Here is a 26,430-nt window from a genome sequence, read left to right as displayed (position 1 = left end):
TCCACCCCGGTTCCATGGCTGCCAGTTCTTAGCAACATCGCCCCGCCAGATATTTGTCGGGATGCGGCATCATCTAAGTTCATTTCCCACGTCTACGCTCGACCGGACCTGCCAATATACGCGGATATCTTCACCCACCCTGTCCAACGCTTGACGTCTCTTCACCCAATCTGGTCCCCTACGCCTACACTGAACTCTGTTCCAGACTCTTGGAAACAGAGTTGGCAGTCAGCTGAGGTAAAGAACAAACACCTCATCACAGACCCCTGCAAGCGTCAACCCGGCTTTGACCTAGCACGTTAAGATTGGGCCCTCCTCAATCGCTATCGAACAGGCCATGGCCGGTGCGCCGCTATGTTCCATCGCTGGGGAGCCAGAGATGACCCGAACTGCCCCTGCGGCTACAGACAAACTATGACCCACATAGTCAACGACTGCCACCTCTCCAGATTCAAAGGAGGTCTCGAAACTTTACATCAGGCTCAACCTGACGCTGTTGACTGGCTACGGAAGAAGGGCAAACGCTAGAAGAAGAAGAAGCAGTCAATTTTGTAGTCTAATCCAAATGTGACCTTATTACAGGCCACTCTGTTCCACCCAGGTCATATGGCTAGAGACTTTTTCTAGTGGAAGGACAGATTTGAAATATATTTATCAAGAATGAATCAGCTTAATGATGGACCGAAAGAGAAGAAAGAAAGAAGAAAAGTCTTGGTTTTTCTCAAGGTGTTTAGAATGGAGCAACTAAGTGAATAGCAGTCTGAGGGATTCATGGTGTTGGTTTTGGTCACAAGCAGATACAGAAGTCGATTGAACATTTAGATGAATATAACCAAATGGCAGGTAGATAACCTGATCTGCAACTCAGCAGAGACATATGAGTTTGAAAAAGATTAGACCAAGACTAGCTTACAGAGAAGGCTCACAAGACACAGAAAAGGGGAAGATTTTGTCTAGTACCCAGGACAAGATGGGACTTGGGTTGGTGACAGGGTGCAAACACTATAACTGTCCTTAAGCCATTATTCACCCAATAAAATGATTTGAGAAAAAGAGAAGGCTGGAGTCAGGGCAGTAACTGATATTACCTTGAATAAGCACATGGGATAACAAGATAAGAAAAACTATGTCAGCAACCTCAGAGGAAATCTATATTTAAAGGATAATTAGAGGAAGGAGGTCTGGAAAACTAAACTGAATAGAAAGAGGCATATCATTTGGCTGTGAGTTAGTAAAGAGGTAGTTGTATGGAAAACAAAAGAAGAGAGAGTTTCATTTGTTTTCTTTTCTTTTTATTTTATTTTATTTTATTTTATTTTATTTTATTTTATTTTTTTTACCTCCAGGGTTATTGCTGGGGCTTGGTGCCTGCACTACAAATCTACTGCTCCTGGAGGCCATTTTTCCCATTTTGTTGCCCTTGTTGTTGCCCTTGCTGTTTTATTGTAGTTACTACTGTTGTCATCTTTTTTAGATAGGACAGAGAGAAATGGAGAAAGGAGGAAAAGACAGAGAGGGAGAGAGAAAGATAGACACTGGGGGAAGTAGGGGCTCTATAGTGGAGATGAGGTTCCTGCTGTCTTAGGGTTCAAAAAGACAATCGATAGTTAATGTTATCATCACATTATTGGTAATTGGGTTAACTTTGAAAAGTCCTTTTGCTATGGTTTGCTGTACAGTATCCAGTATCTTGTATATAGCTGTGCTATTGGATGCTTCTAATCTACTTGGTCTAGGCTTTTGAGAGAGTCCGCATATCAATTACACAGCCTATATATTAAAAAGATTCAGTTTGTGTTTTGAAAAACTTTGAGACATACGATTGATTTTCCCCCTCTCATATTAATTAACTAGTGGTTTATATGTCTACATTTTGCTAGGAGTGTACATAAACACCATTCCCACCACCAAAAGACTGTGACCCATCCCTCCCACCCACTCCCACCCCCCACTGGCCCAGGAAGCTGCATGTCTACCCTTTACCACAGGGTTTTTACTTTGGTGCCCTACTTACAATTTGGTCAGATCCTGCTTTTAGTTTCCCTTTCAGATCTTCTTAGTCAACTTCTGTTGATGAGTGGGATCATCCCATACTCATCTTTATCTTTCTGACTTAGCTCACTTAACATAATTCCTTCTAGCTCTGTCCAAGATGGGTCAGAGAAGGTGGGTTCATTGTTCTTGATAGCTGCATAGTATTCCATTGTGTATATATACCACAGCTTTCTCAGCCACTCATCTGTTATTGGGCACCTGGGTTGCTTCCAGGTTTTAGCTATTATGAGCCCTTACTTCCCCCAGTCCTGGAACCCTTGGATAGGGCCCACTTTCCCGTATGCCTCTCCCAATCCATATCAAATAATATTGCATCTGCTGACCATAACCTAACCAACGCAACAATTGCCACCTCAACATGCTTCACCTCAGACTGTGTCCAGAGACTTCACGTGTGGAATGACAACCCTTCAGCTTCATTACTTGGGTGAGACCTTTCCTTTCATAGTATACTCTAATTCCATCTCAGGTGGTTCACTTTCTAACAAAGTCCCAAAACCTAGATATACACCAGTTTCTGTGAGAGAGAGCTTATGTTCACACGTATCCATAAACTACTGCAAAATATATACCTGAAAGCAGAAGTACACTAGAGTTTGCAGTGAGTACCTCCCTAACACTTCCTCTCCACTATTCCAAGCTTTGGGTCCATGATTGCTCAACAATTTGTTTGGCTTTGTATGTTAACTCTCTTTTCCATCACCAGGTTCCAGATGCCATCAGGATGCTAGCCAGGCTTCCCTGGATTGAAGACCCCACCAATGTGTCCTGGAGCTCAGCTTCCCCAGAGACCCACCCTACTAGGGAAAGAGAGAGGCAAACTGGGAGTATGGACTGACCAGTCAAAGCCCATGTTCAGCGGGGAAGCAATTACAGAAGCCAGACCTTCTACCTTCTGCAACCCACAAAGACCCTGGGTCCATGCTCCCAGAGGGATAGAGAATAGGAAAGCTATCGGGGGAGGGGGTGGCATATGGAGATTGGGAATTGTGTGGAGTTGTACCCCTCCTACCCTATGGTTTTGTTAATTAATCCTTTCTTAAATAAAAAAAAAAATTAAAAAAAAAGAAAGATAGACACATGCAGACCTACTTCACCACTTGCGAAGTGACCCCTGGCAAGTGGGGAGCTGGGGGCTTGAACAGAGACCCTTACACTGGTCCTTCCTCTTTGTGCCACATGCGCTTAACCGGCTACGCTACTGCCCAGCCCCCTAAAATTTTTTATTTATGTTTGATGAGTTATCTCTGGACCTCAGTGCCTATATGATTCCGCTCCAAACAGTCTTTCCAAAGGGCTGCACCAGTTCGCATTCCCACCAGCAGTGTAGCAGAGTTCCTTTCTTTCCACAACCTCTCCAATACCTGTCACTTCCTGATTTGCTGATGGAAGCCATTATCTCAGGTGTAAGATGGTTATCTCTGTGTAGTTTTAATCTGCATTTCTCTTGTACCTTTTTATTTTGCTATTATTTTTTAAATCTGCATTTCTCTAATGATAATGAAGTGGGGTATTTCTTTATGTGTCTATTGGCCACGTGTTAACTCTTCTTTAGAAATTGTTGGGGCCAGGTAGAGTTGCACCTGGTTGAGCGCCAATTATAATGTGCAAGCGCCCAAGTTAAAGCCCCCACTCCAAACCTGTAGAATAACAGCTTTGCGAGTGGTAAAGCTGTGCTGCAGGTATCTGTTTATCTCTCTCTTTATCTCCCCCTTCCCTCTCAATTTCTGGCTGTCTCTATCCAATAAATAAATAAAGATAATAAAAATTTCTTCTTTAAAATAAAGAGAAAACTGTTTAGTTCTTTGGCCACTATTTTATTAGGTTTTGTTTACTTCTTTAGATCTGTATCAATTCTGTATAGCTGTTTGATATCAGTCACATAGCAGATGTGTGATGTGCAAATATCCTCTCCCATTTACTGGGTTACCTGGCTATCCTTGTGTGGTTTGCTTTCATGTGTAGAAGTGCTTTAGTTTTGTGTAATCCCAATTACTCTTGTTTTCATTCCCATGCCCATGGAGTTGAGTCTCCAAATACATCTTTGATGTGAAGATTCTGCAAAGTTTCACTGATGTTTTCTTCTATAAATTTTGAATTGTGTTTTTTTTTTTTAAAAAAATTATTCATGAAAATGATAGGAGGAAGAGAGAGAGAGAGAGAGAAAGAACCAGACATCACTCTGGCACATGTGCTGTCAGGGATTGAACTCAGAACCTCATGCTTGAAAGTCCAATGCTTTATCCATTGCATCACCTCCCAGACCATAGGAATCTGCATTCTTACAAGTACTCAGTTGACTCTCTAACACAGATGACTAAGGTAAAAGAAACATCTTCAATGTATCTTTCAGATTAACTATAAACTGGTGGCTTCAAGTATATTCAACCTTTTGAGTTTGCAATCTGCTCAAGAGGAGTTGGGAACTTGATGAAAAAACTATCAATCAGTCTTCAACATTTACACTTTTCATAAAGTACGTACATACTTTTCATAAATGACATACATACGGTCTGGGGGTGGCACAATGGAAAAGAGTTGGACTTTCAAGCATGAAGTCCTGACTTTGATTCCTGGCATCACATGTGTCAGAGTGATGCTCTGTTTCTCTGTCTCTTTTCCTCCCCCCCTCATATTTATCATTAGCTGATAAATAAATATTTTTAAAATCATGTACAAATATGTGAATACAAGTTACAACAACTACATAGAACTTCCTACCATGAAAAATACACACACAGATGAAGTCGAGGGCTAGATTATTCTTTCAGACAATAATAAGAAATGAGTCGGGGGCCAAGCGGTGGCACAGTGGGTTAAGCGCACTTGGCGCAAAGCACAAGGAATGGAGTGAGGATCCTGGTCTGAGCCCCCGGCTCCCCACCTGCAGGGGGGTTGCCTCACTGGTGGTGAAGCGGGTCTGCAGGTGTCTATCTTTCTCTCCCCCTCTCTGTCTTCCCCTCCTCTCTCCATTTCTCTCTGTCCTATCCAATGATGATGGCATCAGTGACGACAACAATAATAACTACAACAATAAAACAAGAGCAATAAAAGGGAAAATAAATAAATAAAACATTAAAAAAACTTAAAAAAGAAACGAGTCATTCACATGGCAAGGCAGCAGCATGGCGCCACTTGGAAAAATACATATTTGAAGATCATATACCTTGTTTTTTTATTATTTTATCTCAACAAGATAGAGCTACAGAGCACAAGGCCAGAGCGCTGTTCAGCTCTGGCTTATGGTAGTGCTGGGGACTGAACCTGGGATCTTAAAGCCTTAGGCATGAAAGTCTTCTGTAGAAGCATCTCCTCTGCCCCAGGTCTTATATTCATTTATCTTAGTATGACTTTGAAAAATTATTGTTCCTGTACAATAACATAGACTTTATATGCTCCCAATTTTCTAATCATGCCTTAACTCTCTTTTAAAATACACCGCAGGGACTGAAATATTTAAATTGGGATAAAACTTGAATGCTTCTATTTTCCACTTGCTTAACCAGATCTTAGAATTCCTTCAAGCTACATTTTCCCCACATTATCCATAAAGATGTGGGTTATCTCCTCTGTTCACAATAGTCTCTCATAAGTTACTGTCTGTTTTCAAATTGTGATCTATGTCATATGCTAACCAGACCATTAGTTTTATTTCCAAGTGAGTGGGGTTTTTTTTGTTTTTTTTTTGCCACTCCAGTCCCTATGATTGAATCCTAATTTTGCCTTGCCTAGTCATCCCAGCTCACCTGTTACCTTGGTCTGAACTTCATGATACTGTGAGTCACCTGCACAGATCTGTTTCTGATGGCTCCCACAAACTACACACTTGACTGAACTCCTTCATGTCATGTGGACAGGGTTTAGGATGGCAAGTCTACTCTGTGGGGAGACTAGTTGTTGGACTACAACCAGCCACACTGAGGTTCTTCTCCTCCATGAGTTCCCCTTGAATAGTTCCTTTCCTCCACAGAACCAGCAATGTCAGAAGTAAAAAATGGTGACAGCCAAATAAAACTGAGATTCAAAGTCATGGATAGACTCTATGCAGACAGCAAGTATTGATGGCTGATCTAGCTTTTTCTCTTTTCTTTTTTAAAGTATAATTTCCATTTTATCTTTTCTCAAGAAGACTGCTTTTCTTCAGGTCACAACTCTTATATGGGCTTTGGTAGAGGTCCTGGGGCAGCACCTGCAGGTCTAAATTGTGGTGGGGGAGTGTGGTCCTTCCTGTCTTCATGAGAGAGATTCCTGACTACTTTGCTGTGAATAGTGCAACTCACACAGTAATGTAATTTCACATACAATTTGGGAAGCACAAAGTGTAGGAGCAGTCCTTGCAGGTGGTGGTTTCTACCATGTTTCAAATGACAAACTTCGTAATGGCCTTGTCCTTGGGCATGCATCAGGCTCAGTTAGTGCAGCAGATAGGTTGCACGTGACTGCGGCCCTTTTGGGGGGCACTGTTCCTCCTCAGTCATCTTGGAATTGAGGACCTGAGAGCTAGCTGTTTCTTAAATGACAGTTATCCTTGCTCCAGGTCCTGATTTAAGATTGGGACTTTGGCAACAAAAACAATAAAATATCTAGGAGTAAACCTAACCAAAGAAGTGAAAGACTTGTATACTGAAAATTATGAGTCACTATTCAAGGAAATTGAAAAAGACACAAAAAAGTGGAAAGATATTCCATGTTCATGGGTTGGAAGAATTAACATCATCAAAATGAATAAACTACCCAGAGTCATCTACAAACTTAATGCTATCCCCATCAAGATCCCAAGCACATTTTTTAGGAGAATAGAGCAAATGCTACAAATGTTGATCTGGAACCAGAAAAGACCTAGAATTGCCAAAACAATCTTGATAAAAAAGAACAGAACCGGAGGCATCACACTCCCAGATCTCAAATTGTATTATAGGGCCATTGTCATCAAAACTGCTTGGTACTAGAACATGAATAGACATACTAACCAGTGGAATAGAATTGAGATCCCAGAAGTAAGCCCTCACACCTATGGATATCTAATCTTTGACAAAGGAGCCCAGACTATTAAATGGGGAAAGCAGAGTCTCTTCAACAAATGGTGTTGGAAACAATGGGTTGAAACTTGCAGAAGAATGAAACTGAACCACTATATTTCACCAAATACAAAAGTAAATTCCAAGTGGATCAAGGACTTGGATGTTAGACCAGAAACTATCAGATACTTAGAGAAAAATACTGGCAGAACTCTTTTCTGCATAAATCTTAAAGACATCTTCAATGAAAGAAATCCAATTACAAAGAAGACTAAGGCAAGCATAAACCTATGGGACTACATAAAATTAAAAAGTTTCTGCACAGCTAAAGAAACTACTACCCAAACCAAGAGACCCCTCACAGAATGGAAGAAGGTCTTTCCATGCCATACATCAGACAAGAGGCTAATAACCAGAATATATAAAGAAATTGCAAATACCAACAACAAGAAAACAAATAACCCCATCCAAAAATGGGGGGAAGACATGGACAGAATATTCACCACAGAAGAGATCCAAAAGGCTGAGAAACACATGAAAAAATGCTCCAAGTCTCTGATTGTCAGAGAAATGCAAATAAAGACAACAATGAGATACCACTTCACTCCTGTAAGAATATCATACATCAGAAATGCTGGAGAGGTTGTGGGGTCAAAGGAACCCTCCTACACTGCTGGTAGGAATGTAAATTGGTCCAACCTCTTTGGAGAACAGTCTGGGGAACTCTCAGAAGGCTAGAAATGGACCTATCCTATGATCCTGCAATTCCTCTCCTGGGGTTATATCTTAAGGAACCCAACACACCCATCCAAAAAGATCTGAGTACATATATGTTCTTGACAACACAATTTGTAATAGCCAAAACCTGGAAGCAACCCAGGTGTCCAACAACAGATGAGTGGCTGAGCAAGTTGTGGTATATATACACAATGGAATAAAAATGGTGATTTCGCCGTTTTCAGCCGATCTTGGATGGACCTTGAAAAATTCATGTTAAGTGAAATAAGTCAGAAACAAAAGGGTGAGTATGGGATGATCTTACTCTCAGGCAGAAGTTGAAAAACAAGATTAGAAACGAAAACACAAGTAGAACCTGAACTGGAACTGGCATATTGCACCAAAGTAAGACTCTGGGGTGGGTAGGTGGGGAAAATACAGATCCAAGGATGAAAGAGGACCTAGTGGGGGTTGTATTGTTATATGGAAAACTGGGAAGTGTTATGTGTGTACAAACTATTGTATTTACTGTTGAATGTAAAACATTAATTCCCCAATAAAGAAATAAAAAAAAAAAGATTGGGATTTTGTCGGGCCTTAAACCAGCCACCCCCCTCCTTTGCTCCATCCTCCATTGTTGACACTATGGCCTGTTTACATAATCATGGTTTTGCCTGAAAGATCCCCACCTTTGATCTATCATCTTTCTACCTTGAGACTAGCCCTGCCTGCAGTGTATTAATTAATCCCACTGGTTAAAACCTTCACAACAATTGCTAAGGGAGTTTCAACCTTAGCCCTCTCTTTTCTTTTCTCCACCCCCTTTCTTAGCCATTTCCTCTTCTGACTTGCCACTTCTGGTTCTAATATATAAAAGCGTTGTCTCTGATCAATAAAGACACATTGTGTTCCTGCTCTGCCATGAGTTCCTGGTCTCTCTCCCACATTGCTGAGTGAGCAGCAGCCCAGCTCTGGCTCTAGTCGAGTTCTCTCCAACCCAGAGAGCACATGCCCAGGAAGAAACACCCTCACACTAGCCTGGCAGGATTTAAAACAAGTTCAATTTTAAAAACAGTATGTTGTTTGACTTATTGAAACAATGCTGTGTTCCCTCTCCCATCCATTCACTTAGCAGATTACTTACAGTAAGAATGTAATGTATTGGATGTGATGTAACTATGAGAATGAAAAATAAAATAATTTTCTTTCCTGAATGAAAAATAAAATAATTTTCTTTCCTCATAGAGCAAGTCATAGGAGGTATATAGGTACGCAAGCACAAATGTATATAGACAGAAAACAAGGCCACAAAGTCATGATAAAAACTAGGAGAATTTATCAAAATATGACCTTGCAATCTTCTTCTCTTTAAAATACTTTCCCTAGGGAGTCGGGCAGTAGTGCAGCAGGTTAAGCTCATGTGGCACAAGGCCCAAGGACCAGCATAAGGATCCCGGTTAGAGCCCCCGACTCCCCACCTACAGGGGAGTTGCTTCACAGGCCGTTAAGCAGGTCTGCAGGTGTCTATTTTTCTCTCCCCCTCTCTGTCTTCACCTCCTTTCTCCATTTCTCTCTGTCCTATCCAACAATGATGACATCAATAACAACAATAAAAAAAGAAACAAGGGCAACAAAAGGGAATAAATAAATAAATATTTTTTAAAAATAAATAAAATAAAATACTTTCCCTAGAAGACTTCTTCTATTACCTCAAAGCACAGAAGGCTAATATATTACATGGAATATGTATTTTTTTAAATATTTATTTATTTATCTTATTTATTCTCTTTTGGTTGCCCTTGTTGTTTTATTGTTGTTGTCATTGTTGTTGGATAGGACAGAAAGAAATGGAGAGAGGAGGGGAAGACAGAGAGGGGAAGAGAAAGATAGACACCTGCTGACCTGCTTCACGGATTGTGAAGTGACTCCCCTGCAGGTGGGAAGCCTGAGGCTCTAACCAGGATCCTTAAACTGTTCCTTGTGCTTTATGCTACCTGTACTTAATCTGCTTAATCTATTTTATGTATCTATTTAGATATATAAATCTAAGGTCTATATATAAGATGATGAGAGAAGCCATATATTGATAGAACTTCTCTTTAGCAAGAGAAGTTGCAAAGCGATAAATACACCTATTTATCTAGACGTGTAAAGTCTTTCATAATTGCATATACATTCTCAGAAACACGTATTCTCTAGGCTTTGTCTACCTCCTGAGAACCAATTTTAGCTGATGTATTTTTATACTTTGGTCCAATTGTGAAACTCAGTAATTTAATCTCTCCTAAACCAAAATCTTAGAGTTCTGTTATCATAAGCATTCCTGAGAGACAAACAGTAGATGGAAGTTTAATAGCACATTAAATTTAAATCCCCATGGTCATTAAAACTGCCCAATCCTGCCTTTTCCCACTCATCTCTGTAGACTGAAGAAATATTTGTTCTTCCATGGATCCCTTGCTGCTTTTCCCCTCCCCTCGCCTCCCCTCCTCTCTCTCTTCCTCTCCTCTTCCCTCCCTTCCCCTCCCCTCCTCTCCTCTCCCCTCGTCCCTCCCTTCCCCTCTCCTCTGCTCCTCTCCTCTTCTCTAATGCTCCAGCACTCATGAAGCTTCCCCCCCTGCAGGTGGGGACTGGGTACTTGAACCCAGGTCTTTGCACATGGTAATGTGTGTACTAAACCATGTGTACCACAGCCCATCACTCTTCACTTTGGGAGGGGTGCATTCTTATTCCTAGTCAGTTCAGAAATAGGAGCAAGACAAGCCAGGTCCTGAAACACCTCCCCAGTAGTATATAATTTCGTCTGACAGGTAAAGAACTATCTCCCTCTGATGTGTTGGCTGTGGTTATTATCTCCCACATGCACTGGAAACTTAAATGATCTTCTGAGAAAGGAAGCATCTGTGATGGGAAAAAAGAGGAAAGTTGTTGGTCATCATTTCTCCTTTGGCTAATTCTGCTTCTGTTTCTATCCATCACGCCAGGTTCCCCTGCATTGCTTTAACTGTGGTCTATTTACATAATCATTGTTTGAGACCCGCCCTGATTTAATCCCCATTGGTTTAATCCTCACTGGTTTAATCCCCACTGGTTCGAGCTCTTTTTCCACTCCACCCCCTTATCCTACGTACTTCCTTTTCCACCCTACCACTTAGTCTCAGAATATATTTAAAGGTAGATCAATAAACGCAGCAGGGTATTGTGTGTTCCTGCTCTGAGAGTCCCAGAGTCTCTCTCTCACCATGCTACTTCCTGACCACTTTCCTGCGCAGTAGCCTAGGTTGGCTCCAGTCGAGTTCTCTCCAACCCAGAGAGCACGTGCCTGGGAAGAAGCACCCTCAGGCTAGCCCGGCAGAAAGTGTAGGCGTTAAAGAGTGATGAACTCATTCCCTATGCCTCATCTTGGATGGGGATTGAGGAATCATGCTAAGGAAAATGAATCAGAAAGAGAAGGATGAATACCAGATAATCTTACTCGTAGATGGAACTCAAGAAACAAGGTCAGGAAGGGAAATCACAATGTAAAATTTGGATTAGGTTTTATGTATTGCACCAAAGTAAAAGACTCTGGAGAGTACTGAGGGGAGGGGTACTGGGAAGACAACTCTGGGGTCTCCTGGTGTGAGGTGGGAAAAGACCTAAGTTGAGTGTGAGAGTGCTTTGCAGATATCTGACCTTGGGAGACAAGAAATTGTACCTTTCTGTCAACAGCCATACTGTAAACCACTAATCCCTCAATAATATTACATTAAATCAAAGATGAGAGCCAGAGAATAAAGGCCAGGTCTATACTTTCTGTTATACTGTGGTCTCTGCTACTATACATCCATAAAATGTAATCACATCCATCCTTGTTCATTCTGTCCTGCATCCTTATGTGCACTGACACAGCCTCCCTTTTGATTAAACCAGCTTGGCAGGAGTATAATGACTTGTCACCAGAAAAGGCTCAAACTGCTATCTCTCTTTGCTGGAACCCTCCACTCAGAACTTCTGCACCTGGCTGACTCCAATTTTGTGTTTCCTTTCCCAACCCTGCAGACTCAGTTTGCATATATCATGACTGTCTTTCCTTTACCCCATCTCTTTTTTATTCAACACTTTGGAGCAATGAAATATGCAACCTTGAAGGTGACATTCCCTCACTCCAGGTCCCTCATTTCTGTGGACTTAATGCATAAATAATTATAACTATATAAATAGGGTAAAAAAATTGAGGATAAGAGTGGTGAGTCAGGAAATCAATGTCCTGATATATAAAAATCCAACAAATATAGAGGTAAAAGGAGGGATTGGTACTATAGAAAAAATTTACCACTTCTCTTTTCTTTATAATTAAAGAAAACATTTTATTTACTTAGGATAGAGACAAATAAATTTAGAAGGAAGAGGGAGAAGATAGATAGATGACAGATACATAGATAGATAGATAGATAGATAGATAGATAGATAGATAGATAGATAGATAGGCCTGCAGTACTATTTCACCACTCCTGAAGCTTCCCCCTTGCAGGCAGGGACTGGGGTGCTTGAACCAGAGTCTCTGCTCATTGTACTCTGTGCGTTCTACCAGGCACACTACGCTCTGACCCGGAAATTTTACCATTTCTTATATTAGTGAGGAATATAAGATAGAAAAAATACAGTATCTCTTTGAACAAGTAACCCGTGACATCTGATTACATGCATGCTCTAAGTTAGATTTTTAAAAAGGTATATACATACATATGTATATATGTATATGAAGAAAGAGATACCAGAGCACTACTCAGCTCTGGTTTATGGTGGTTCTGAGGACTAAACCTGGGACCTTGGATAACCATTCAGCTGTCTCCACAGCCCCTAAGATATATATGATACCTTATACCAAGTAAGAGACAGCAGAATCTGCTTTCTCTTTTAAAATATTTTATTTATTTAATTATTTTGGATAGAGACAAAAAGAAATTGAGAGGAAAGGGGGACATAGAGAGGAAAAAGGAATCTGCTTTCAACACTGCTCCACTTCTCATGAGGCCTCCCACTTGGTAACAAATTCAGTTGACTAGGTGCTCCACCACCTGATCCCTACCAATGTTTTTTTACTTGTGCACCAGAGCTCAGTCACTATGCTAAACTCTCCCACAGTAAATGGAAAAGAAATGCATCTGTGTTTTGGTAAGCCAAAAATTGGCTTCATGTCTTTAAGAAATTTGCAAATAAAAAATAATGCTTTAGTGATCATCCATTCAAGTAGTAATTACTCTCTGACCCACTGTGTAGATAATACCTAGACATATTATATACTGCTCCCCTGCAGCGTGACTCAGTTTGAAGCACTACACAGTGTCTTTTACAAAGGCCTCTGCTGGCCTCTTCTGATATGAGAAAGACAACTTGCTGTCCTGTGAACTGTTACATAAATTTGGAACACAAGGCAGGGCCTGTCAGGGGTGCACCCAGTTGAACACACCTGCAATAATGCACAAGGACCTGGTTTCAAGTCTCAGATTTCCACCAACAGGGGGAAAGCTTCACAAGCTGTAAAGCATGCTGCAGGCATCTCTTTTTCTTTCTCCCTCTATCTTCTTTTCTCTCTCTCTCAATTTCTCACTGTCTCTATCCTAAATAAATAAGATTTTAAAAATTATTGGAAGACAAGGGGGTTTACTTTCCTGTTAGCAATGGTCCTCTTTGTTCTGGGAACTTATAATGTGCTTATATGAAAATGCAAAGTTGTTTCAGAGAAGCAATCAGAATATGTCCAGCAAATAAAATGAATGGGCACTTAATGAGCCAGCTGAAGTGCCAATAATAGTTCAAGTTGCTTTCTGCCCATTCAAAAGAACACACCTGAAGCCCCCTCAATCATTCAGACCAGAAGATTGCAGGAGAAGCACAGATAACAATGATGCTGTCGTACCAGCAAGCTGTTGCCAAGCAGGACAGAAATATTCTTTCCATGAAAATACTGAATGAATTCTGGTGAATACTGAAAGAAAGCGATCATTTCTATCACCAGGGAAAGTATATGTATACCAGTCCATTTCCACTGCTGTAAAACCCAGCTCTGGCAGGTGCTCATCTCTGGCTTTTCATCACCATCAGGTCTGCAGCTTGTCATTTACTAAATGACAGGGTATTTTTGTTAGTGTTTTGTTTTTTTATTTTAAAAGCCTTGGCAGAGGAGACCACCTGCCATAGGCTGCCCTGAAGTCCACTTGGTAATATTCCTATAAATCAATCTCTGATGTCCTTCTAATAAAATCCCTATTTTTCCCCCTCCCAGTCAAATTACTGGAAACAGGAGCAGAGAAGGTCCTACTTGGAGCAACCATGCATGTTGCACTGCTCCAGCTTCATGAAGTCTTCCTCTGTTTGGTCTTCCTTTGTTGCTACTGAGAACAAAGCCTGAGGCAGCTTCAGTGAGAACAGAGCCCTTACCTGCATCACAATAAGAAGGTCAAATACCAATATGAAAGAAGCCAGAAACGCTCTGGAAACCTCATCACTGGGAAGAAATCCTCGGTTTAGCTTGTCCCAGCTGATCCAGTCAGTTGTAATGACCAGTACCACCACTGAAGTCAGAGTAAGAAGAACTGTCCTGCAAGAAACAAGGCATTCGGTAAAGACATATTACTTAAAGAACATGGATTGTGGGGAGGGGAGAGAGCAGAACGATTATGCAAAAAGACTTTCATGCCTAAACGTCCAAAGTCCCTGATTCAGTCCCCTGTACCACCATAAGTCAGAGCTGATCTCTCTATTTACATGTTTTTTTCTCTGCATCTCTCTCATTAAAATAAAATATAAAAAATATGGATTGTGGCAAATGCATACTATCTGTGCTGTAGTAAACATCTCTGCCTTGCCGAGTGCCTCACCTAAGACATCATTTCTCTTTCTTTCTTTCTTTCTTTCTTTCTTTCTTTCTTTCTTTCTTTCTTTCTTTCTACCAGAGCACTGCTCAGCTCTGGTTTATGGTGGTTTGGAGGGATTGAACCTGGGACTTTGGAGCCTCAGGCACTGAGAGTCTCTTTGCATAATCATTATGCTATCCACTCTCTGCCCTAAGGCATCACTTCTAAGAAGCAAATTAAGTGCTTTCTTTTCCAAAGCAATTAGAAATAGGTCTGATAGCATCTCCACCAAGATTTCCCCTGAAGAATATTAAGATAATGATTATAGAACAAATAATTAACAACAAAAATATTAAAAATGTTCTCCACTGGAACAATATGGGTCCCAAAGGAGTGTTGGTGTGTAACTCTTATTACCTGTGTATCATTTGATTGCAGGTCGTGGCCATGCATACTGAAGAATAATAACCCTTTATTAGCTGGCCCTCACTGAGCCTGCCAGTTATACTAAGTAACTCAGAGGAAAAAGAACCCCTCCATCAACAAGCACAGCACTGATTAAAGAACACTCAACACAATGACAGACAGTGTAAAAAGGTACATTCTTATCTCGCCATGAGAAGTATCTGCAAAACACTCTCACCCTCAACTTAGGTCACATTCACCATCACCACACCCACCCCCCTACACACACGTAGCCCACTGCAGAGTCCTTTGCTTTGGTGCAGTGTAGCAAACCCAGCCTGCGTTTTACTTTTGTGTTCTCCCTTTCTGTTCTACTTTCTAAGTTCCACCTGTAAGTGCGATCATCCAGTATTCACCCTTCTCATTTCGGCTAATATCACTTAACAGGATTCCTTCACACTCTATCCATGGTGAGGAAAAGGAAGTTGCCTTCATCATTATTAAGACCTGAGTAGTATTAACTAGTATTAAAATATTAAGATATTTCCTCACCACTAAGTTTTTTTTTTTTTTTTTCAAATTTGTCTGTAGTAGACTAGGGACATAGATGCTTCGTCAAGATACTTATGACTATTTTAGGATGGGTAAATACAGAGTTCCATCAGGCTCTCCTCTTCATTGCTTCCTCAGCCTCCATTTATTTTTTTTAAACACTATTCCCACCACCAAAAAGACTGTGTCCCATCCCATCCTCCCCCCTCGCCACCTCCCCCCCAAGTGAAGCCGAACATCCACACTCACCCTTCAAACAGATTTTTACATTGGTACCCTACTCCTAACTCAGTCAAATCCTGTTTTGAGTTTCCCTTTCTGTTCTTCTTTCTCAAATTCTGTTGATGAGTGGGATCATCCCATAGGCATCTTTGTCTTTCTGACTAAGCTCACTTAACATAATTCCTTCTAGCTCCATCCAAGATGGGTCAGAGAAGGTGGGTTCATTGTTCTTCATAGCTGCATACTATTCCATCATATGTATGTATGTATGTATGTATGTATATATATATATATATATATATATATATATACCACAGCTTTCTCAGTCATTCATCTGTTGTTGAGCACCTGGGTTGCTTCCAGTGCTTCCAGGTTTGAGCTATTATGAATTGTGCTGCTATAAACATGGGTATACACACATCTTTTTGGCTGGGTGTTATGGAGTCCTTGGGGTATATCCCTAGGAGAGGAATTACTGGGTCCTATGGAAGGTCGATGTCTAGCCTTGTGAGAGTTCTCCAGACTGCTCTCCACAGAGGCTGGACCAATTTACATTCCTAACAGCAGTGCAAAAGGATTCCTTTATTGTCCCCACAACTTCTCCAGCATTTGTTGCTGGTGTCCTTTTTGTTGTATGCCATTCTCACAGGAGTGAGGTGGGAATCTCAATATTGTCTTTATTTGCATTTCTCTGACAATCAGTGACCTGGAGCAATTGTTCATGTGTTTGTTAGCCTTTTGGATCTCTTCTGTAGTGAATGTTCTGTTCATATCCTCTGCACATTTTTGGGTGGGGTTATTTGCTTTTTTGTTGCTAAGTTTGCTGAGCTCTTTGTCTATTTTGGTTATTAGTCTCTTGTCTGATGTATGGCATGTGAATATCATCTCCCATTCTGTGAGGGGTCTGTTTGTATGATAGTTTCTTTGGATGTGCAGAAGCTTTTCAATTTAATGTAGTCCCATTGATTTATTTTTTTTAGTCTTCCTTGCAATTGGGTTTGAATCATCAAAGATGGTCTTGAGGTTTAGGTGGGAAAGTGTTCCACCTCTAAGTGTTTGATAGTTTCTGGTCTAACATCCAGGTCCTTGATCCATTTGGAGTTGATTTTTGTTTCTGGTGAGAGAAAGTGGTTCAGTTTTATTCTTCTGCATGTTTCAACCCAGTTTTCCCAGCACCATTTATTGAAGAGAGCCTCTTTTCACCATTTAATACTTTGGGCCCCCTTTTCAAAGATTAGATGTCCATAGGTGTGGGGGTTTATTTCTGGGCTTTGAATTCTGTTCCACTGGTCTGTGTGCCTATTTTTGTTCCAATACCAGGCTGTTTTGATCATGATGGCCTTATAATTAGTTTGAGATCTGGGAGTGTGATGCCTCCATTTCTGTCTCTTTTCCTCAAGATAGTTTTGGCAATTGTAGGTGTTTTCTGATTACAGATAAACTATTGTAATTTTTGTTCTATTCTCTTAAAGAAGCTTGGAGGAACTTTGATGGATATCACATTAAATTTGTATGTGGTGCTGGGAAGAATATTCATCTTGATGATACTAATTCCTCCAATCCATGAACATGTGATGTCTTTTCATTTCATGGTATCATTTTCGATTTCCTTGAATAGTGACTCATAGTTTTCAGTATACAAGTATTTAACTTTTTTGGTCAACTTTATTCCTAGGTATTTTATTGATTTTGCTGCAACAATGAATGGGAGTGATTTCTGGATATCCTCTTCTTCAGATTCAGTATTTTCATAAAGAAATGCCACTTATTTTTATATGTTGATTTTGTAGCCTGACACCATGCTCTATTACTTAATAACTTCAAGTGGCTTTCTGCTGTAATTTTTAGGTTTTTCTATGTATACTATCATATCATCTGCAAACTGTGAGAGCTTGATTTATTTTCTTTCAATCTGTATTCCTTTGATTCCTTTCTCTTGCCTGATTGCTATGGCAAGAACTTCCAATACTATGTTAAAGAGTAATAGTGATAATGGACAGCCCTCTCTAGTCCCTGATCTGAGGGGGAATGCTTTAAGCTTTCGTCCATTGAGTATGATGTTGGTTGTAGGTTTTCTGTATATGGACTCCACTATTTTGAGGAATTTCCCATCTATACCCATTTTTGTAGTGTTTTGAGCATGAATGAGTGTTGTATTTTGTCAAAGGCTTTCTCTGAATCTACTGAGGTAATCATGTGGTTTTTGGTTTTGCTTTTATTGATGTGGTGAATGACACTGATTGACTAACATATATTGAACCAACTTTGCATTCCTGTGATAGCTCCCACTTGGTTGTAATGAACAATCTTTTGATATACTGCTGTATCCAGTTGGCCAGGTTCTTGTTCAGTATTTTGGCATCTATGTTCATCAGAGATATTGGTCTGTAGTTTTCCTTTTTTGTTGTGTCCCTATCTGCTTTTGGCTTCATAGAAGGTGGGAGTGTTTCTGTTTCTTCAATCTTTTGGAAGAGATTTAAAAAGTATAGGTATCAACTGTTAACTGAAGGTTTTGTAGAATTCATTTGTAAAGCCATCTGGCTCAGGTCTTTTGTTGTTGGGAAGACTTTTAATAATTGTTTAGATTTCTTTGTCTGTGATTAGTGCATTTAGGTTCTGTAGTTCTTCCTGGTTCAGTTTTCGAAGGGTATATGTTTCTAGGAATTCTTCCATTTCTTCTAGATTTTCTAGCGTGGTGGTGTATAGTTCTTCATAGAAGTTTCACATGATTTTCTGGATTTCTGTGGTGTCTGTGTGATATCTCCTCTATCTTTTACAATTCTATTTATCTGAGTCTTCTCTCTCTCTCTTTTTAGTGAGTCTGGCTAGGGGTTTGTCGATTTTGTTTAATTTTCAAAGAACCAACATTGGCTTCATTGATCTTTTATATGGTTCTCTTATTTTAGATGTTGTTTATTTCTGCTTTAATTTCAGTGATTTCCGTCCTTCTGGTTGCTTTAGGGTTCCTTTGTTCCTCTAAGTCATTAAGGCATGAAGTAAGTCGTTTATTTGAGCTTTTTTCTTGTTTTCTAATGTGTGATTGTGGCTATGAGTTTCCCTTATTATAACTTCTTGGTAATTAGGATTTGTCATAACATCTGCTTTGTGCAAGCTTTCTCAGACCAAATTTGTGCCAATTTACCTACTGGATTTTCTTTATTGTACGCATCTCACTTATATAATATATAATTCTTTCTAAAAGTATGTATACCCATTTCCCTAGCTTAAATGTGTATTTGACAGACTAAATGTACTGGTAACCAGAAAAAATACTGGTAATATTTAACTATACATGAGTGAAATTAAAGAATGTATTCTGCCTGAGAGTTGATATTTATTGCTACAGAAAGAATGACAATGGCAATCATTAAATATAAGCACTTACAGATCAGAGATGAAGGCTTAAAATCAAACTCCCAAGTGAAAGGAGAAATAAGACAAGGAAAGATCAAAATGTTCTAATTGATCATCCCCACTTCCAAAGTTATATCCAAAGACTTGTCTTGACACAGCTGAAAAAACATGTTTTTTTTTCTTTTTTAGTTGATTCTTATAAAAAGTTATTGCCTTTAGTTTCCATTCAATGAGAAAACTCAGTGAAAATCATCCAGATTAAAAAAAAAAAAACATAACACAATTATATTGAAACCATTATTTTCATATAAGATTAGGCAAAGGGAGAAGTCACAGTAGAAAATTAGGACTGTCGGGACAGAGTAAGATGGCAGACTGAGAAGCTGCTAGTGGCTTGAGCTCTGGCCACATCTTCTGGAAACGGTAGGATTTTCTGCCTTTAGTAGGCCAGTAAATAAGGGGTCCTAGTGGTGACACCAAGCACGTGACTATAACTTAATTTGGGTTAAAATATAGAGTAGGAAAAAAGGGGAAATAATTTTTTTTCTTTCTTTTAAATTATTAAGCACACCTTCTTCCCCTCCCCCCCCCCCCATAACCAGTTCCTGGGGACCAGCCCCTAGCAGGCTCCCCTGCTGAGCCCCTTTCTTTACCAAAATTCCTGTCCCACCAGGGAGTATCATTCATTCTAAGTCTATACCCTTCTGAAACCTCTGGCCTTTTTTCTAAGTAGCCAACCCCCCCCACCTCACCCCGCATAGCTAATTAAATAATTAAAAAAAAAAAAACTCTTTCCTTTCACCGCTCTTTTATGACTGTTCTTTTTCTTATCTTTTTCTTTTTTCTCTCTTTTTTTTTTTTCTTTTTCTCATTCTGGCCATCCTTTCTTCCTTAATCCTACAGCTTCCAAAGCCACAGGGCCCAGCCCTCACACCACCAAACAGTGTGCTTTTTTGAATACACTGATAAACATTTGGGAATTATTTTGGGGAAGAATTCTGACTCAGAGTTGACTCTCACTGCGAGTATCTCTGTTCAACATCCCTTCTTCCTTTAGCTACCCCTAGAATATACAGTGGATAGTAGATCTGCATAACTGTCTATTTAAGCTATCCTTGTCTAGTCCTGAGGATTTTTTTTTCTCTTTCTTAACAATCAGCTGCTTCTGATAATGAGATTTGAGGAAATCTGGGACAGGGTCTTTTTTTTTTTTACCCTGCTCTATTTTATTATTAATATTATATAAAGGCATATATCTTCACCCCCCCTTTAGGTTGATCAGAATTAACTCTTAGGGTATCTTTCATTGCTAGGGTAGTGGGCATCTTATCTATTGTGGGAGGAACTTATCTCGTTACTCCTACCTCCTCTACTGACTCTCCCCTCCCTCCTCCTCCTAGCTAATTAAAAACATTAAATTAAATTAAATTAAAAATAAAGTAATCAAAAAAACCTTTCATTTCACTGCTTTTTAATTACAGCTCTTTTTCTTATCTTTTCTCTTTTTTCTCTCTTGTCTCTCTCTTTTTTTTTTTTTATCTTGTCATACACTTCTTCCTTCCTTCTTCTTTGCCTTTCTGAATTTGTGAATTATTTTGGGGAAGAAATCTGACTCAGAGTGGACTCTCTATGTGAGTATCCCTGCTCTACTTCCCTTTCCCCCCTTGTTACCCCTAGAATATACAGTGGATAGTAGATTTGCATAACTGTCTATTCTTGCTATCCCTTCTTTCTTTTCTCTTTCTTCTTCACTGGGACCTGGTTACTATCTTTTCACGGACAGGAGAAATTGTTTGGCTAACTGGTAGTGATTAAACTGCTTCAATACTTGCTTCAGTTGCTACTGTAATTCCTGAGGTTGGTGAGTGCAATTGTCATAAAGGTATTTAGTACAGTGTTGCTTGTACTCAAGACACAACAACTGAGGAACAACACAGCATAAAAAAAGAAACACATAAATCAAAAAAATGGGTAGATAAAAAACAAATAAAACTGCTACTCCAATGAATGAAGACAAGAGCCCAGAAGAAACTACAAATCAGCCAGAAGTAACCATAGATAAGAAAAGTATGCAAGCAATAATAAACTTATTAATCACAGAAATGAAAACAACATTGGAGGAAAGGAATGGCAGTATTAGGGAAACAACAGTTGAGACCCCCAAGGAAAATACTGATTTTCTTGAAGCAATTAGAGAACTGAAAGCTGAAATAGCTGTAATGAAGAAAGAAGCTGAGGGAAGGGAGAGCAGACTAAGAGAAGCAGAAAACAGAATTAGTCAGACAGAGGATGAGTTAGAGAAAACGAAAAAAGAGGTGAAAGAGCTTAAAAAGAGAATGAGAGACACTGAAAACAACAACAGAGACATATGGGATGATCTCAAAAGAAATAACATTCAAATAATTGGCCTGCCAGAGGAAGAAAGAGAGGAAGGGGAAGCAAACATTCTAGAGGAAATAATAGAAGAAAACTTCCCGGGGGTCGGGCGGTGGCGCAGTGGGTTAAGCGCACGTGGCGCAAAGCGCAGGGACCAGCGTAAGGATCCCGGTTCGAGCCCCCGGCTCCCCACCTGCAGGGGAGTCGCTTCACAGGCGGTGAAGGGTCTGCAGGTGTCTATCTTTCTCTCCCCTTCTCTGTCTTCCCCTCCTCTCTCCATTTCTCTCTGTCCTATCCAACAACAAAGCAACGTCAACAATGGCAATAATAATCGCAACGAGGCTGCAACAACTAGGGCAACAAAAAAAAAAAAAAAAGAAGAAAACTTCCCAGACCTGAATAACAGAAAGGACATCAAGATTCAAGAGGCCCAGAGAGTTCCAAACAGAATCAACCCAGACCTGAAGACACCAAGACACATCATAGTCACAATGAGAAGAAGTAAGGATAAAGAAAGGATCCTAAAGGCTACAAGAGAGAAACAAAAAGTCACATACAAGGGAAAACCCATAAGATTATCTGCAGACTTCTCCACTCAAACTCTAAAAGCCAGAAGGGAGTGGCAAGATATCTATCGAGCCCTGAATGAAAAAGGGTTTCAACCAAGGATAATATATCCTGCTAGACTTTAATTCAAACTAGATGGAGGGATCAAAACCTTCTTAGACAAACAACAGTTAAAGGAGGCAACCATCACCAAGCCAGTCCTGAGAGAGGTACTAAAAGACCTCTTATAAACAAGAACATCACTATAATACTTGCAATATATCAGAGAAAACAAAAAAAAAAATTTTTTTAGAACAATGGCACTACAATACATTAAATCCATAATATCAATAAATGTCAATGGCTTAAACTCACCCATCAAAAGGCACAGAGTTGGGGGATGGATCAGAAAACATAATCCAACCATATGCTGCTTACAAGAATCCCATCTGTCACAACAAGATAAATACAGACTTAAAATGAAAGGATGGAAAACTATCATACAGGCCAACGGACCACAAAAAAAGGACAGGAACAGCCATTCTCATCTCAGACAGGATAGATTTTAAATTAAATAAAGTAATAAAAGATAGGCAAGGACATTACATAATGATTAAAGGATCAATCAGCCAAGAAGACTTAACAATTATTAACATCTATGCACCCAATGAGGGACCATCTAAATACGTCAAGCAGTTACTGAAAGAATTTCAAAAATACATCAATAGTAATACAATAATAGTGGGAGACTTCAGTACCCAACTCTCACATTTAGACAGATCAACAAAGCAGAAAGCCAACAAAGATACAAGAGAATTGAATGAAGAGATTGACAGACTAGACCTCTTGGACATTTTCAGAGTCCTTCACCCCAAAAAACTGGAATACACCTTCTTTTCAAATCCACATAACACATACTCAAGGATAGACCACATGTTAGGCCACAAAGACAGCATCAATAAATGCTGGAGAGGTTGTGGGGACAGAGGAACCCTTTTACATTGCTGGTGGGAATGTAAATTGGTACAGCCTCTGTGGAGAGCAGTCTGGAAAACTCTCACAAGGCTAGACATGGACCTTCCATATGATCCAGCAATTCCTCTCCTGGGGTTATACCCCAAGGACTCCATAACACCCAACCAAAAAGAGGTGTGTACTGCTATGTTCATAGCAGCATAATTCATAATAGCTAAAACCTGGAAGCAACCCAAGTGCCCAACAACAGATGAGTGGCTGAGAAAGCTGTGGTATATATACACAATGAAATACTATGCAGCTATCAAGAACAATGAACCCACCTTCTCTGACCCATCTTGGATGGAGCTAGAAGGAATTATGTTAAGTGAGCTAAGTCAGAAAGATAAAGATGAGTATGGGATGATCCCACTCATCAGCAGAAGTTGAGGAAGAAGATCTGAAAGGGAAACTAAAAGCAGGACCTGACCAAATTGTAAGTAGGGCACCAAAGTAAAAACCCTGTGGTGAGGGGTAGACATGCAGCTTCCTGGGCCAGTGGGGTTGGGAGTGGGTGGGAGGGATGGGTCACAGTCTTTTGGTGGTTGGGAATGGTGTTTATGTACACTCATAGTAAAATGTAGTCATATAAATCACTAGTTAATTAATACGAGAGGGGGAAAATTAATTGTATGTCTCGAAGTTTTTCAAAACACAAACTGAATCTTTTAAATATATAGGCTGTGTAATTGATATGCAGACTCTCTCAAAAGCCTAGACCAAGTAGATCAGAAGCAACCAATTGCACAGCTATATACAAGATACTGGGTATTGTACAGCAAACCCTAACAAAAGGACTTTTCAATGTTAACCCAATTACCAAATAATGTAATGATAACATTAACTATCGATTGTCTTTTGGAACCCTAAGACAGCAGGATCCTCACATCTCCACTATAGAGCCTCTACTTCCCCCAGTCCTGGAACCATTGGATAGGGCCCACTTTCCCATATGCCTCTCCCAATCCATATCAAATAATATTGCATCTGCCGATCACAACCTAAACAACACAACGATTGCCACCTCAACATGCTTCACTTCAGACTGTGTCCAGAGACTTCACGTGTGGAATGACAACCCTTCAGCTTCATTACTCAGGTGAGACCTTTCCTTTCATAGTATACTCTAATTCCATCTCAGGTGGTTCACTTTCTAACAAAGTCCGAAAACCTACATATACACCAGTTTCTGTAAGAGAGAGCATATGTTCACACGTATTCCGTAAACTACTGCAAAATATATACCTGAAAGCAGAAGTACACTAGAGTTTGCAGTGAGTACCCCCCTAACACTTTCTCTCCACTACCAAGCATTGGGTCCATGATTGCTCAACAATTGTTTGGCTTTGTATGTTAACTCTCTTTTCAGTCACCAGGTTGCAGATGCCATCAGGATGCCGGCCAGGCTTCCCTTGACTGAAGACCCCACCAATGTGTCCTGGAGCTCAGCTTCCCCAGAGACACACCCTACTAGGGAAAGAAAGAGGCAGACTGGGAGTATGGACCGACCAGTCAACGCCCATGTTCAGCGGGGAAGCAATTACAGAAGCCAGACCTTCTACCTTCTGCAACCCACAATGACCCTGGGTCCATTCTCCCAGAGGGATAGAGAATGGGAAAGCTATCAGGGGAGGGGGTGGGATATGGAGATTGGGTGGTGGGAATTCTGTGGAATTGTACCCCTCCTACCCTATGTTTTTGTTAATTAATCCTTTCTTAAATTAAAAAAAAATGAAAATTAGGACTATGTTTATTAATAATAGAAAATGATCATTGTAGTACCAAATATACCAGTAGTTAAAATACACTAAGTACTGGTATACATGCTTTGCATGGTTAACCATGCATTCACCATATATATATATATATATATATATATATATATACTAACTGAAGCAATATTGTTATATGAGACTTATCTCAGAGTTCAGTGTCTCATCTCTCACAAATATGTGTAACATAATATTTACTATAGACCTCTTATATCTACTCCCAGTTTACAGATACAAAAACTGAGTCATAGAAAGATCAAATCACCTGCCATGACTACACAATTAATAATGTATACAAACAACAGAATGTTATAAAAATAGAGTGATTCAAACCTAGGCTAATGTATGATACTCTGCAGTCAACCCTGAAGGTACTGTTGCTTCCAGGAAGCCCTTGAGATTACCCTTCAGGGACGAGTGAGACTAACCGGAAGGACAAGGACAGGCTGGGAAACTATTCAAATATCACACTTTTCCTGGGAGTGAAAATGGAACTGGGAGGATGGTGACCACCAGTGCAACATCCCCAGGCTTTTATTTAACCACTGATTTTGATAAGATGTTTATTCTGGACTGTGGTTCCTGGGGAGTTCCTGCTTCTCTTTTTAAGTGGCACCCAATTAAACAATTATCTGGATTATTTCCTTTCAGGCTGCAGGCAGCACCCGCAGGACAGGCTGCTTCATCAATTCCAGTGTCTCTGCCTTCTGGCCAGCAGTCAGTTGGAGAGTGTTCAGGCATAATTATCAGTGTGAATTCTTAGGTTCTTCATTTTCATGTCTTCATGTTTCTAGTTTATTTACTTTTCCTTCAATTGTTGATCATTTCTTACACAGTATTAGAAAAAAGAATTTGAGATCAATACTCTTTTTCTAACCCAAAGACTCCCCTTCTGGGATAGTGGTTGGGGTGAGGGGGCGTGCTCCTGGGCCCCATTAGAGCTGTTGTTGGAGTGAGAATTAACATGCACAGTAAGATCTGTGGATCACAGGAACAAATGAAATGTTTCCAGAAGGTAGGAACCTAGCTTGTGTCACACTGTCACTGACAGAGCTAACAAATTGCTCACTCTGAGCCTGGACTCACCCTGCCATAAACTTCTCTCTCTGTTCGATGAAAACTCTGCAGGGTTTCTCAAAAAAAAAAAAATTTAGTATCATCTTGATCTCATTTTATTTTATCACCTGCTCAAGTCCTTCACCATAACTGCTGCATTTTATTTTTTTTAAACAGAGCTTCTATTTTAAGTAACTGAGTTAACACTGCTTTCCTTCTTTAAGTCATAACTATGTGAAGGCTGAATCCCTGTACAGATGAAATAGCCTGCAAGTGGATATTAAATCGAGAGAGAACTAGGACTAGGTTAGGATTATCTTTGTAGGGAAAACTCAGTACGTGTTTACTGTCATACAGTTTCATTTTAATTTGACTGGGTAGCAGAAATGTATGGAATCCCCTAGCTAATGTAAATTGAGTCAAGCAAATGGCCAAAATTTGACCATGTCTTATCCACTTAAAAGAAGCATTATGGGAGTCGGGCTGTATTGCAGTGGACTAAGC

The 26,430-nt window shown here is 40.0% G+C and overlaps 1 protein-coding gene across 4 annotated transcripts in view; it reads right to left on the bottom strand.

Moving 5' to 3' along the window:
- The window catches only part of TMEM117 (transmembrane protein 117), a 581,240-nt gene that overhangs the window by 100,697 nt on the left and 454,113 nt on the right, over positions 1 to 26,430 (bottom strand). For all 4 annotated transcript variants that reach the window (XM_060191440.1, XM_060191438.1, XM_060191439.1 and 1 more), the window contains exon 6: positions 14,214 to 14,373. In XM_060191440.1, coding sequence (XP_060047423.1) covers positions 14,214 to 14,373 — 160 coding nt within the window. The remainder of the gene's footprint in view (positions 1 to 14,213; positions 14,374 to 26,430) is intronic.

The sequence above is a fragment of the Erinaceus europaeus genome, chromosome 5, assembly GCF_950295315.1.
Source record: "Erinaceus europaeus chromosome 5, mEriEur2.1, whole genome shotgun sequence".
NCBI classification, from domain to species: Eukaryota; Metazoa; Chordata; class Mammalia; order Eulipotyphla; family Erinaceidae; genus Erinaceus; species Erinaceus europaeus.
This window is presented reverse-complemented; position numbering and strand designations above follow the sequence as displayed.